Source organism: Doryrhamphus excisus, linkage group LG12 (assembly GCF_037039965.1).
Source record: "Doryrhamphus excisus strain RoL-2023G ecotype Guam linkage group LG12, RoL_Dexc_Guam_v1.1, whole genome shotgun sequence".
Taxonomy (NCBI): domain Eukaryota; kingdom Metazoa; phylum Chordata; class Actinopteri; order Syngnathiformes; family Syngnathidae; genus Doryrhamphus; species Doryrhamphus excisus.
This window is the reverse complement of record NC_136368.1, coordinates 89,614-102,967: the sequence shown is the minus strand read 5'-3', so window position 1 is coordinate 102,967 and position 13,354 is coordinate 89,614. Positions and strand designations below refer to the sequence as shown.

Genomic DNA, 13,354 nt, shown 5'->3' with positions numbered 1-13,354 from the left:
ATGAGCCATGGCGAGCTACCTGATTGAAGTTCTATTGAGCGTTGATGTCAGCATTCTTGGCCATCGGCTCCGTCGTCCTTGGAAGCTAAATACTTGGTCGCAGCAGCAATGGAGGCCAGTCCACTTCATTGAGTCCTGGCCTGACCTGCAGGTGTCCCCCAAGAGCCTTTTTCCAGCCCACCTGAGCCCTGTTTTTTTTCCCACAAATGAAAATGTTTTCAAAACTTAAGTTGTCGTCCCAAATGCTTCTCTAGCAAGCGTTTGTGTACTGATGTTGTTTTCTATACGTAAAAGCCTGTGTACAAAGTACAAGTCTCTCTGTGCCTGCGGGGGGGGTTGTGGTATTTATGCTTGGGACAGAGTGTGAATTTGTTTGGCGATTAAAGGCTAAAAATAACCCATTGGCGACACTGATGTTGACGCTCAGTGGCTTTGTGGAAACAAGACTGGCTCATCCAAGCGTAAATAGTATACATTATTTACTAGGTATATACTAGGTATAGTATACACTTGCTGAGTGTACACCCATCAAAATGTCAACATTTCCATTTGGGACTGTTGGACCTGAAGGAGGTTCTATAGAGCTTCAAATGCCAAAAGTGGAAATGGGGGAGAGAGAAACTATTTAGAGCTACCCACCAAGTACTGGAAGTACTGGAAGTACTGGCAGGGCTGGACACTTTGTTATTCCAAAATGGAATGGAATACATCCGCCAACACCTCCACCCAACGCCCGACACTCCCAACCCAATTTAACGCCACCGGTGGAAATCATCAATGGGAACACGACGCCTGTGAATACTGTCATTTCTTTTTCTTAATCACCTCCATCCATCCATCCACCCATCTATCCATACATCCATCCATTCTCTACCGCAGTATGGTGTCCCACAGCTGGATGGGGGTGGAGCTGCTGTGAAGAAGCTTTGCCGTCATGCTGCAGGAAGCAGTGACACACGTCTCCCATCACTCCTCGGCCGCTGGACCCCACAGCTCGCCACTCATGGACCGGACCCGCTGGGGTGGGGGGTGGGTGGGTCTGGCTGCCACATGTCACGTGAACGTGAGTCATCGGCATTGCATTTGGAACAGGCTCAAATTCATGGACACTTCATTAGGTCCGCAAGATACATATCCAACCATTCATCCGTTCATCTATTTATCCATTCATCCATCCATTCATGCATCCATTTATCCATCCATTCATTTATTCATCTATGATTAAATGTGATTAACTCTGAGTTAACGATGGACAAAATGTGATTAATTGCGATCAAATATGTGAATTGATTGGTAGCCCAAATAATGACTTTCGAGTGCACGCCTGGTACAAAAATGTTTTTATTCAGTAACAGTTTTGTAAACATTTGAGGTAAATGAACATTTACATCAACTTGTTTTTACAAAAGGATCATTCACGCACACACGCACGCACGCACACACGCACACTTTAAGACAGCGTGGCGACTAAGCCGGCGAGATCATGTGACGGAACAGGAGCGTGTGAAGGTGCCACGGGGGTCAAAGGTTGGATTTTGACGTCCAGTTTGTGAACATATAGATTTTTGTCTTCAAGAACTTCGGATCGATTAAAATGTTTTCTATTGAAAGTCTGACTTATAAGACATTTTGATGTGTTTTTTTTATTCCTTTGAGGATGATGATAGCAGTGTTAGCGTTTTTCTCCTATGTGTGCAAATCCACTAACCAAACTGTCAAGCGGAGGGAGAAGCGAGGATGTTACTATATGGTGTGTCAATATATGGTGTGTCAATATATGGTGTCACTATATGGTGTCACAATATGGTGTGTCACTATATGGTGTCACTATATGGTGTGTCAATATATGGTGTCACTATATGGTGTGTCAATATATGGTGTGTCACTATATGGTGTCACTATATGGTGTGTCAATATATGGTGTCACTATATGGTGTGTCAATATATGGTGTCACTATATGGTGTGTCAATATATGGTGTCACTATATGGTGTGTCAATATATGGTGTCACTATATGGTGTGTCACTATATGGTGTCACTATATGGTGTGTCAATATATGGTGTCACTATATGGTGTCACTATATGGTGTGTCAATATATGGTGTCACTATATGGTGTCACTATATGGTGTGTCAATATATGGTGTCACTATATGGTGTGTCAATATATGGTGTCACTATATGGTGTGTCAATATATGGTGTCACTATATGGTGTGTCAATATATGGTGTCACTATATGGTGTGTCAATATATGGTGTCACTATATGGTGTGTCAATATATGGTGTCACTATATGGTGTGTCACTATATGGTGTCACTATATGGTGTGTCAATATATGGTGTCACTATATGGTATTATCTGGTGTTACGATGTGGTGCTATATGATACCAATCAAATCATTTGGACAATCGTTGTGTCTCAAATGGAATACTTCCTTTAGTACGCTTGGATAAGTACACCTCGCAGTGCTGTGAAAAGGATTGGCCGCCTTCCTGATTTCTTTTTGTTTGGCATGTTTGTCGGACTTCAATGTTTCAGATCATCAAGCAAATGTAAACATTAGTCACTGACAACACGACAAGCATGTGAAAATGAAACATTTTATTATGAAGGAGGAAAACAAATCCAAAGCTCCAAGTCCCTGTGTGAAAAAGCGCTAATAAGTGCTTGGGCCCCCCTTAGCAGCAACAACTGCAATCAAGCGTTTGTGCTAACTTGCAATGAGTCTCTTCCAGGATTGTTGTCATTCAGCCACATTGGAGGCTTTTCCAGCATGAAGCCTGCATGAAGGTCATGCCACAGCATCTCAATAGGATTCAGCTCAGGACTTGGACTAGGTCGCTCCAAGGTCTTCATGTGCTTTGGTGGACTTGCTGCTGTCTTTTGGATCATTGTTGCTTTCAGCTTGAGGTCACCGACGTTCTCCTTCGGCACAATTCATGCTTCCATGTATCACAGCAAAACAGTCCCAGACCATCACACTACCACCACCATGTTTGACTCTTCTTCTACTGAAATGCCAGATGTAGAGGGACTCTGTATTTCCCCAAAGGTCTTGGGGATCATCAAGATGTTTTACCAGCCTTAATGTTCTTCTTGTCCAGCAGTGGTTTTGGTCTTGGAACTCTGCCATGCAGGCCGTTTTTGCCCAGTGTCTTTCTTAGGGTGGAGTCATGAACTCTGACCTTCACTGAGGCAAGTGAGGCCTGCGCCTCTTTGGATGTTGTTGTGGGGTCTTTTGTGACCTCTCGGATGAGTCGTGGCTGTGCTCTTGGGGTCATTTGGGTTGGCCGGCCACTCCTGGGAAGGTTCATCACGGTCCCACGTGTTGGCCATCTGAGGTTAATGGCTCTCACTGTGGTGGGCTGGAGTCCCAAAGTCCCAAAGCCTTAGAAATAACCTTCTCCACGGGGGGCAATGGCTTTTTCACACAGGGCCACGTAGGTTTGGATTTGTTTTGGAATAGAAAGTAGAATTGAATACGTCCTTTGGTGTTCCGTTGTGTTGCCATTGCCAAATATTTAATTTGTGCGACGATGCGAGACATTGAAATGTGACAAACGTGAAAAAAGAAAGGAGGAAGGAAGACTTTTCCATCCCGCTGTCGTCCCTGAGTGTGCAGTGCTTACCAGGAATGAGGATGCCATATTGACCCGCCTTCTCACCAGCTTGTTCTCCTTGTTCAACGATGATGGAAAGAAAAACCAGCTCCTGTCTTATTGTGACTACACCCCACCCCCCCATCCCCACCCCCCTTCTCCCGTAACTGCTGAGCATGCGTCACTGCACGCTCACGTTTAGGAGTGTAGCGTATTTTGAAGCACTGCCCGGTGTGAGTACGGAAGTACCTCACCGGAGACACAGCCAGCGTCTCCAATCACGCCGCGTTGGGGCGTGGCCTGGTACGTTCCGTAAGGTTGCCGCTAATTAGTCCGTCCGGCGAGGCTAAAAGAAGAAGGCGTGGATCTTCCTAGCGGCGACTCCCGCTCGTGTCCTAGGCTCCGCCCACCACGGCGTGCTCCGCGAGGCGCAGACTCATCCGCTTCCTCTATTCCGCTCATACCGCCAGGTCGTCGGGGCGGGCCCGGACGCTGCTGCTCTTGCTCGCCCGACTCAGCCGTCGAGGGTCGGCGGCGACCGTTGCGGCCGGGGGCTTGTGCATCTCCACCGTGGTCGTGGGGGCGGGGGCGGGGCAGTGGTCGTCATCCAACTCGCTCTTTCCCCCGGCCCAGCTGCCCGAGCCCTGGGCGGGGTCAGCAGGCCGCCGGGTGCCGGCAGACGAGGAGGAGGAAGAGGAGGACGAGGACGAGGAGGGCGCGGGGGAGGCGGCCTTCATCTCGCGAGTCTGCTGCTCGGCGGCCATGTTGGCCCAGTTCTGCTGCGCGGCCAGCCTGTGGTTGTTGCTGCTGATGTAGTAGTGGGAGGCGGGGCCGTGCCGGCGGAGGGCCTCCTCCTGCTGGATGTTGTCCATTTTAAACTCCGCCCCCGAGGGCGCCGTCCGGGGCAGGAAGGCCCCGCTGCCGGCCGCCACGTCCGTGTACTTCGGGGCCGAGCACCCGGGCTCAGCGTCGGCTCGGCACGCCGGCTCGGGCGCGAAGCCGTTGGTCACGCCCTGCTTGAGCTTCTTCCAGCCCAGGTGGTAGATCTCCAGCAAGTTGAGAAAAAGCGACACGCACGCCACCACAAGCATGAAAATGATAAAAATGGTCTTCTCGGTGGGCCGTGAGATGAAGCAGTCCACCGTGTTGGGGCAGGGCCAGCGGCCGCACTTGTAGAGCGGCCTCAGCTGGAACCCGTACAGGAAGTACTGGCCCAGGATGAAGCCCACCTCAAAGAGGGTCTTGAAGATGATGTTGAACACGTACGTACGCAGCAAGGCGCCTCGGATGCGGATTTTGCCATGCTCGTCCCTGATGGGAGGCTTCTCCCTTTTAGTTCCGCCCCCGCCGCCACCGCCGCCATCGTCCTCGCCGTTCCTGAAAAGCAGTTCCTTCTCCTCCTGGAAGCGGTGGGCTTTGCGCATGTTCTCCTCCTTCTCCTTGCGCTTCTCCTCCATGCGCACGATGTGCAGCACGTGGCCCAGGTAGATGAGCGTGGGCGTGGACACGAAGATGATCTGCAGCACCCAGAAGCGGATGTGCGAGATGGGGAACGCCTCGTCGTAGCACACGTTCTCGCAGCCGGGCTGCTGGGTGTTGCACGTGAAGTCGGACTGCTCGTCGCCCCACACCTCCTCGGCGGCGGCGCCCAGCACCAGGATCCTGAAGATGAAGAGGACCGTCAGCCACACCTTGCCGATGACGGTGGAGTGCTCCTGAGCGTTCTCCAGCAGACGTCCCAGAAAGCTCCAGTCACCCATGCTTCAAGATTTCCGGCCTGTGGAGAGCGGGAGACGGAAGTTAGGTTGAGGGTATTGCGACACTCTGACCCCCACCGAGGCTTCTTTCCCGTTGTGTTGATGCTAGCCTTACAATGTGCCAAAAAGCGCAAGCTGCCGACCATAAAAGGCACCGGTCCCGCACTTTGGGCAACCCTGATGTTCTCCTAATAGCAAACATGTTGTGTTCTTTTGTCTTGTGGGTGAAGGTGCCGCCCACGGCACATTCTGGGTAGGGATCATGGCGGAGGAACAGTCACATGACAGGAAGTGGAGCAAATAAGAGCTTTGTAGTGAGGCGAGGAGCGCCGAGGAGCGCCGAGGAGCGCCGAGGAGTGCCGAGGAGTGCCGAGGAGTGCCGAGGAGTGCCGAGGAGTGCCGAGGAGTGCCGAGGAGCGCGGCGTGCCCAAGGTCCCACATTGTAGGGAAATGTTACCTCAACATTAACGTTAACATTAATTTTGACAAATGGCCGGGAGTGAAGGCGTTAACCAAACGAGGCCAAACGAGGCGAGCCGCAGGCAGCAATGTTCTCCTAGGAGATCATATAACGCGTCTAATTATTCTAGACAGCCCTGATATGAACCCAAACAGAAATGGAGAGCGAAACCACAGTCAGTGAGGAACGGAGGGAACATCCTTGATGCGGACTTCTCCTGTTTCTCAGCTTTGTCAAGTCGCTACCACCGGCAGCTTTCTTTGACCCCGTGGCGTGTTATGTACCAGTCAGTGGGCGGGGCCATACTGTATGTGGGAATGGGAGGATACAGTACAGGACAAACGCACGACTTTGGTACGCGCCGCATAAGTCAGGCACGTTACATCTGACCACACTTTAGTGAGACAAATATGAAACCTGGCCGTACCAAAACAGCTCTGACAAAACGGAACGTCCCGTGCTCGTCATTCATGCGGCAGGAAGCAGGAAGCGGCACGGCCCTCAGTTGAATGCGGCTCCAAAAGCCAAAGAAAAAGGCAGAAGAAACATTCTTAATGTTGCCTCTTCTTTGGCCTGTTTTCCCGTGGAAGAATTTGGCCAGGAAGTGACATGAAGGATCGGGCCCGCAGCCAAAGCAGGTCCGCCTCATGGATGGCTTGGTCGGCCAAGGTGCGTTCCTAATTTATGAAGGAAATGCTGTCATAGAAAACCTGTTTAAGACCGAGTGGAGCTCTCCGTAATTTCGATCCAAATGGAAAGTTCATGTGGTTATGGCACAGCAAACCTGTTTAGGTCCATCTAGCTGCCATTTTGAACATGAAACACTCCCATTAGCCGATGGACTAGACGTCATTTGAGCTTGTAGCCCCATGTCTAGCTAGGTAGCCCATGTTGCCATTGTTGGTAGGATCCCTGATCCCTGATCCCTGAGCTGTCCTGCCAGCGATCCATCAAATCTTTTTCAAAAATGGCTGACAGCTAGTGGCCAATGTAGAATACTGCATTCCCAATCTCAATGCGTCTTGTGAATGCATCATACCGTCCTGGAAAAAATGATTAGAGCATCCTCGTTTCTTCATTTTCTTCATTTGAACGCCTGGCACAACAAAAGGATCCTTTATTGGGGCCACGAGAATAGCGAGAGTTTGATGTTTTTTGGCAGTGCAGTGCTACAGCTAGTGAATCGGGGGATTTTGCTGGATGTCATCTCTTAAATGGTCTCTTAAACTCTTCTGAGCTATTTTTGTTACAATTGCACCTTCAGTTGTAGCAGACATTGGAATGGATGAATACGCTGAAGAAACAAGGCTGCTCCAATCATGGCTTCCATCACGGTATTTCTACGGTATTCTACTTCCTTTCATGCTTAACTTCTGCATAACATTCAACCACAAAACAGCTTGATTTATTCATAACAAAATGGCTGGATGTTTGCTGGAGTGGAACTGCAAAATTCCAAGTTTTACTTGATTTGACTTTTCATAAACACGTAACACACAATGTGACTTCACACAGTTGCTAAACGGTTGATAAACGGTTGATAAATGGTGGATAAACGGTTGATCAACAGTTGATAAACGGTTGGTAAACAGTTGATAAATGGTTGATAAACGGTTGGTAAACGGTTGATAAATGGTTGATAAACGGTTGGTAAACAGTTGATAAATGGTTGATAAACGGTTGGTAAACAGTTGATAAATGGTTGATAAACGGTTGATAAATGGTTGTATGACAGCCACAGCTTGACCCCGGAACAGACCAATCCATATGATTTCCTATGGGATCCAACAGCGAGACACCAACAGTGTAGTCCTTTACACTAAACATCAGCAACACACGGCGGCCGCCATACCCCCCCCCCCCAACCTCTCTCACCTGCTCGCTCCACTGCCCAGCAGGCATGTGCTGAGATCAACATTATCATGGTGGAAAACAGCATTTCCACACGCACGCACACACAGATGCCACCCCCTTTTCAATTGGCTGCCCACTGTGATGGCCCTAAAGAGGCGTCATTGTATCCATGTGCTCATCATTTCTACTGTTCCTATTCACCGTAAGACGTGTTCATGTCACATGTCAAAACAAAAAGTCATGATTTCTTATTTCCTTGTCAAAATCTGTCCTTTTAAATGTGGAATTGGCAGCAATCCTGACGTTTCATGAGGAGACAACAACAGAAGAACGCTGGACGTGATTTGGCCGCTCGGTTGTTGGCTTCTGATGTAACTGCTGTGTGTTGGACGTTAGCGTGTCAGTCATCATGCTTGACATGGACAACGACTCCAGCACTTACTCAGAAGTTGCTCTAAAGGTAATAAATCCATGGACCGGGGTTCACGCCGTTTTCTGCACCTGGAATGAGAAGAAGGTTGCTGCCACTTATTTATGAGCTATATATTTATTTCACCTCCAATGCCTTTATTGTGTGGAAAAGTCATCTTCCACTTTCACTTTACAATAAGTCCATATGGATACATGTAATATATGTCAAATATACTAAACATGACCGTTTCAATGTTGCGTACATGGAATAATAAATGGCAAAACCATTGATATAAATGTAGAAGAAATGGGTGAAATGCACACAGAAGGGTAGGAAATACTTTTTAAAAGTTAGTGTTGGAGTGTGTGAAGTCTAGCACACACACACACACACACACACACACACACACACACACACACTAGATGACAATGCAGAGGCTACCAGAGAGCAGGCAGTATTGTGAGCTTTGTGTGCGTTAAAAAACCCACTAATTTGTGTCCCAGGTTGTGTAAGTCAGTGGTGGTGTTGTGTACCTTGTGTACCTTTTACACTGCAGAAGTGACACACTTTAACGTGGGGAAGTCCAGCAGAGCGCCATCCTTGCCCACATCCTCTGAGATGCCCGAGGAAAAAGTCCCAAATGAAAAAAGAAAAAAAAAACGGACAAATAAGTCCTCGTCAGGATGATGACCCCTGACCCCGTCAACCTGCGCTCTAGGAAGACAAAAACAAAACAACCTCTGCACACGGCTGCCGCAGGTTCTAGGGGGCGGCCGGGTGTCCCGGGTGGACTTGCCTGCCGCTACCAGCCATGTCTGGACTGTCACAATGCGTGGACATGCATGACTGAACCCACGGAGTCACCGCGCACACACACACACACACACCACGCCCCTGCCAGTGCTTCTCAAAAAGTGGGGTGGGCCCCCCTTGGGGTCGGCGTGAGAGGCAGGGGGCTCTGTACTACATACTGCTGTGTATATTATACCATATTTACATTTCTTTGTACAGATAAATACTGCAGGTTCTCCACCGTATTCAAATAGCAGAAGCACTGTGCAAAACGTGTACGTGTATATGTTTGTATATTTGTGTATACTGACAGGAGGCTATCTATGTTTCATCTGGAATCATATATTTGAAGTAGCGTACAAGTAGCGTCAAAGCGTCACGACAACGTAGCGTACACAATTCTTGGCATCAAAAGTCCAATCCCTCGCTTTTCTTTCCCAGAGCTCCAAATCCAGCCGGGCTATTCCTGGACGGACGCAGGGAGGACAAAGACAAGGTTCCTCATGCCGGGGGTGCGATTAGCGCCCCGTCTAAAATAAGACACACGTTGAAAGCTGATAGGAGCCGCCGCGTGGGGGTCAGCGGAGCACCACCACAACCAGACAAAGTTCACACACGGCTCGCCCTCCACGTGTCGCCTGGGAAAGGAAAGCGTCTCCGGAAAAGTGTGAGGAAGACTGCCTGTCAACCTTCAACACCGGCCGCCGCTATTCACTGTAAGGGCCGTCAGCAGGCGCCACCGGACGGCCGCAGTTTGATTCAAATTCAGCTGGAGGTCAGCAAAGTCTCACGTTTGTCACCAGTTGGTGCAAAATGTCACAAAGTGTCCCTTGATGACCTTTTCCACCGCCTGCAAATTGACCTGCAGAGTGGGACATCACCAATTGAAGTGGCCAGCCAACGGAGCCTGCAAATTTGACTCTGAGTGAGACATCACGCATGAGCTGACAGCTTTTACTCCAGAGTGGGACATCACTAATTGAAGTGGCCAGCCAACGGAGCCTGCAAATTGGACTTAAATGATCACTTGTGATTTTAGAAACGTAACTCGTCTGAATTGGACGGCCAACACAGCCTTCAAATTATACTCAGAGTGATACATCACTTCTTTGAATTAGACAGCCTGCCAAAAAATACTCAGAGTGAGACATCATTTATGATATATTAGCTTGACGGTGGCCTATGGGAAAATGTCGGAGCAGTCGGCAGCGTGCACGCACTTTAGAAGTTCAGGGCTTCATCCTGGAGTTGTCTCAAAGCGAAGACACTTGATCAGTCCCTCGGCCTCGCCCCACGAGGCTTTCCCAGCAAATATGCAAGACACAAACTAAAATATTGGGACACTCGCAGGACATGAAAAGCCATGAAAAATGGACTCCAGTCCACTATGTACCATACAGGAGATGTTGGACTGGGACATTTGGTAGTTTCAATGTGGTTTTGGGGCCTGATGGTCCTTATGCAGTTTTACATTTGTTAGTTCCAATGTGGTTTTCGGGCCTGATGGTCTTTATGCAGTTTTACATTTGTTAGTTCCAATGTGGTTTTGGGGCCTGATGGTCTTTATGCAGTTTTACATTTGTTAGTTCCAATGTGGTTTTGGGGCCTGATGGTCCTTATGCAGTTTTACATTTGTTAGTTCCAATGTGGCTTTGGTGCCTGATGGTCCTCATGCAGTTTTACATTTGTTAGTTCCAATGTGGTTTTGGGGCCTGATGGTCCTTATGCAGTTTTACATTTGTTAGTTCCAATGTGGCTTAGGCGTTTCATGGTCTGGTGGTCCTCATGCAGCATTTTACATTTTGGTTGTTTTCATGGACTTCATGGACTGGCAACTGGTGATCATGGCTTAGAAAAAGTCAAGTCTAACAAAGCCTGGCCTTTCTTGTGCAAAGCTTGCGAGGAAACGTTGGAATGGGTCACATGCGTCCGGGCCTTGTTCTTCAGCCCATTCTCCTCCAAGAAGACCACGGCTTCATACAAACTCTGATTGATTCCTTTATTGATGAAGAGCTGCGTCCCAACACTTCGTCCAGATGTCCTGCAGAAGACATGACCACGGTTCGTCTTGTGGCTTCAATCTGTCACCATCGTGACTTTTCAAGAACAATGCACTCCTGACGTGAGCTCATGTTTGGGACATGTTCTCCTGGTGGACACAGAAGGACCCTCACGAGCCAAATGGGGATTTTCAACACATGGTCTTGCGGCTGGAGGAGTCAGAGGACAGCAACATCTCGTTCTTCTTGTTCTGCAAGACGGCGTTGTCCCTGATCTTGGTCTCCTTGTGGTTGTAGGAGAGCTTCCTCTTGCTCCGGCTGGAGCACCTCATGAGCGCCTTGGCCACCAGGTAGGCCAGCTCGGCCACGTTGAGCACCATGCAGATGGACGAGGAGGCCACCATGAAGATGGTGAAGACCGTCTTCTCGGTGGGCCTGGAGATGAAGCAGTCCACCTTGTTGGGGCACGGCCACTCCTCGCACTTGACCAGGCGGGGCATCTGGAAGCCGTCGTAGACAAAGTAGAGCGCGTACATGAAGCCGCCCTCGAAGATGAGGCGGAAGAAGAGGCTGCAGGTGTACGTCCACCACAGCGTGCCAGTGATGGGCAGACGGCGCCTCTTCAAGGTCTCCAAGTCGGTTTCGGTGGGCTTCTCTGCGCCGTTGGAGGCCAGGATGCTCCTCTTGTCGCCGCGCTTCCTGTAGGCCACGTGCATGGCCACCAGCAGGGCCGGCGTGGACACAAAGATGAGCTGCAGACACCACAGGCGGATGTGCGACACCGGGAAGAAGTGGTCGTAGCACACGTTCTTGCAGCCGGGCTGCTGCGTGTTGCACGTGAAGTCGGACTGCTCGTCGCCCCACACGCTCTCGGCCGCCAGCACCAGGATGGTGATGCGGAAGATGAAGAGCACCGAGAGCCAGATCTTGCCCAGGCTTGTCGAGTGTTTGTTCACGCCGCCCAGCTGGGCGTACAGGGCCCCCCAAGACATGCTGACCGCCGGACGACCTGCAGGGGGAGTTTCGACATCCTCAGAGAAGTTCACACAACACTGATGTCCTCCTTCCATAAAAGTACATTAGCAACAAAACTATTCTTCCTGATACTCTACGGATTTAGATCAAAGAAATGATGGACTATGTTACCATCTTGTCTTCAGCATCTCGTGTTTCGTTGTCTTTCTCCGTGATGAGGGCGATAGAAGCCATGCATTTCTCATTGACAACGGTTTGTGTTTGGCAAGCCTTGAGCGAGTTTTACTTTCGGCCACTGGGTGGTGCTGTAGTACCCGCACATAAATAATGACACTCGGGCAAGGAAGAAATTGGCTAACAGGAGCGATCGCAAAACAAACAAAACACAAATTAGAGTAAGAGAATTAAAGTTATTCATTACAGGCCAAAGTTTCGATTGCCGTGATATGGACTTTCGTCTCTGAAGTCAATATTGTATAATGTTAAAATACACTAATTGATGTACGCCCTTAAGCCTGACTCAATGTTGCTATTATAACTTTATTATTATTACACATCACCTACTAGCATCCCTGATAATAAATGTATATTTGACAATAATTTATCCAGCTAACAGTCGTTACTAAGATGAAAAACTGGCTTTACTATATTCAATATTTTTACTAGTAAGCGAGGGAGTCCGATCCATGCATGTTTTAAGAACTTTCTCAATGGTAACAATAAAAATTAAAACATTACTTTTAGCAAGAAACTTACATCGTTACGAACCTACACATCGTTATCTTACGAAAGAGACTCACCTGTCTGCGTGGAGGCAATCAATAAAAAACAATATATCTGGAATTTCCCAGCAGTAGAGAACAAAATAAGTCCTGAGTTTTGATGTATGGAACTAAAAGGGAAGACCCCCCCCCCCCTCTCCACCCAGAAACGAAGGCTGCTGAAAGTTCACTGCAAGGATACCTGAAACTTCCCCGGCTCTTCATCGTCTTCCAGCCGGGGGGCGGGGCTACCACGTCACCGCATTTCACATTTTGTAATTGTGTATTACTTTTCCAAATAAGTCTATTCAATGATTACGAATGTTTATCATAATAAAACTGTGCTATTGAAGATGAAAATGAAATGAAAAAGTTTTATACACATCTAAGACACATCTAAGGTTTTATACACATCTAAGACACATCTAAGGTTTTATACACATATAAGACACATCTAAGGTTTTATACACATATAAGACACATCTAAGGTTTTATACACATATAAGACACATCTAAGGTTTTATACACATATAAGACACATCTAAGTTTTTATACACATATAAGACACATCTAAGGTCTTATACACATATAAGACACATCTAAGGTTTTATACACATATAAGACAAATCTAAGGTTTTATACACATCTAAGACACATCTAATTTTTTATACACATCTAAGACACATCTAAGGTTTTATACACATATAAGACACATCTAAGTTTTTATACACATATAAGACACAT

General features: G+C 48.2%; 2 protein-coding genes across 4 annotated transcripts; both read right to left on the bottom strand.

Annotated features, from left to right (window-relative positions):
- Positions 1 to 3,811: 3,811 nt before the first annotated feature.
- Positions 3,812 to 8,714, bottom strand: gja3 (gap junction protein, alpha 3). 3 transcript variants are annotated; one of them, XM_058083008.2, is made up of 3 exons: positions 8,625 to 8,681; positions 8,113 to 8,171; positions 3,812 to 5,376 (listed from the first exon to the last, which is right to left on the bottom strand). In XM_058083008.2, the coding sequence occupies exon 3, from the start codon at positions 5,357 to 5,359 to the stop codon at positions 4,058 to 4,060; it is 1,302 nt and encodes a 433-aa protein (XP_057938991.2). In that variant the 5' UTR covers positions 5,360 to 5,376; positions 8,113 to 8,171; positions 8,625 to 8,681; the 3' UTR covers positions 3,812 to 4,057. The 3 variants fall into 3 exon arrangements, with proteins under 3 accessions (XP_057938991.2, XP_078651386.1, XP_057938992.2); XM_078795260.1 differs by having other exon boundaries at positions 8,616 to 8,625; XM_058083009.2 differs by lacking the exon at positions 8,113 to 8,171 and having other exon boundaries at positions 8,625 to 8,714.
- A 2,333-nt stretch (positions 8,715 to 11,047) lies between these two features.
- gjb8 (gap junction protein beta 8) lies at positions 11,048 to 12,749 on the bottom strand. Its single transcript, XM_058083010.2, has 2 exons — positions 12,650 to 12,749; positions 11,048 to 11,883 (listed from the first exon to the last, which is right to left on the bottom strand). The coding sequence occupies exon 2, from the start codon at positions 11,864 to 11,866 to the stop codon at positions 11,066 to 11,068; it is 801 nt and encodes a 266-aa protein (XP_057938993.2). The 5' UTR covers positions 11,867 to 11,883; positions 12,650 to 12,749; the 3' UTR covers positions 11,048 to 11,065.
- Positions 12,750 to 13,354: the final 605 nt, after the last annotated feature.

Excerpts from the sequence above, each read along its gene's own strand:
- gjb8 (XM_058083010.2), bottom strand. The coding sequence starts at position 11,866 with ATGTCTTGGGGGGCCCTGTACGCCCAGCTGGGCGGCGTGAACAAACAC.
- gja3 (XM_058083009.2), bottom strand. The coding sequence starts at position 5,359 with ATGGGTGACTGGAGCTTTCTGGGACGTCTGCTGGAGAACGCTCAGGAG.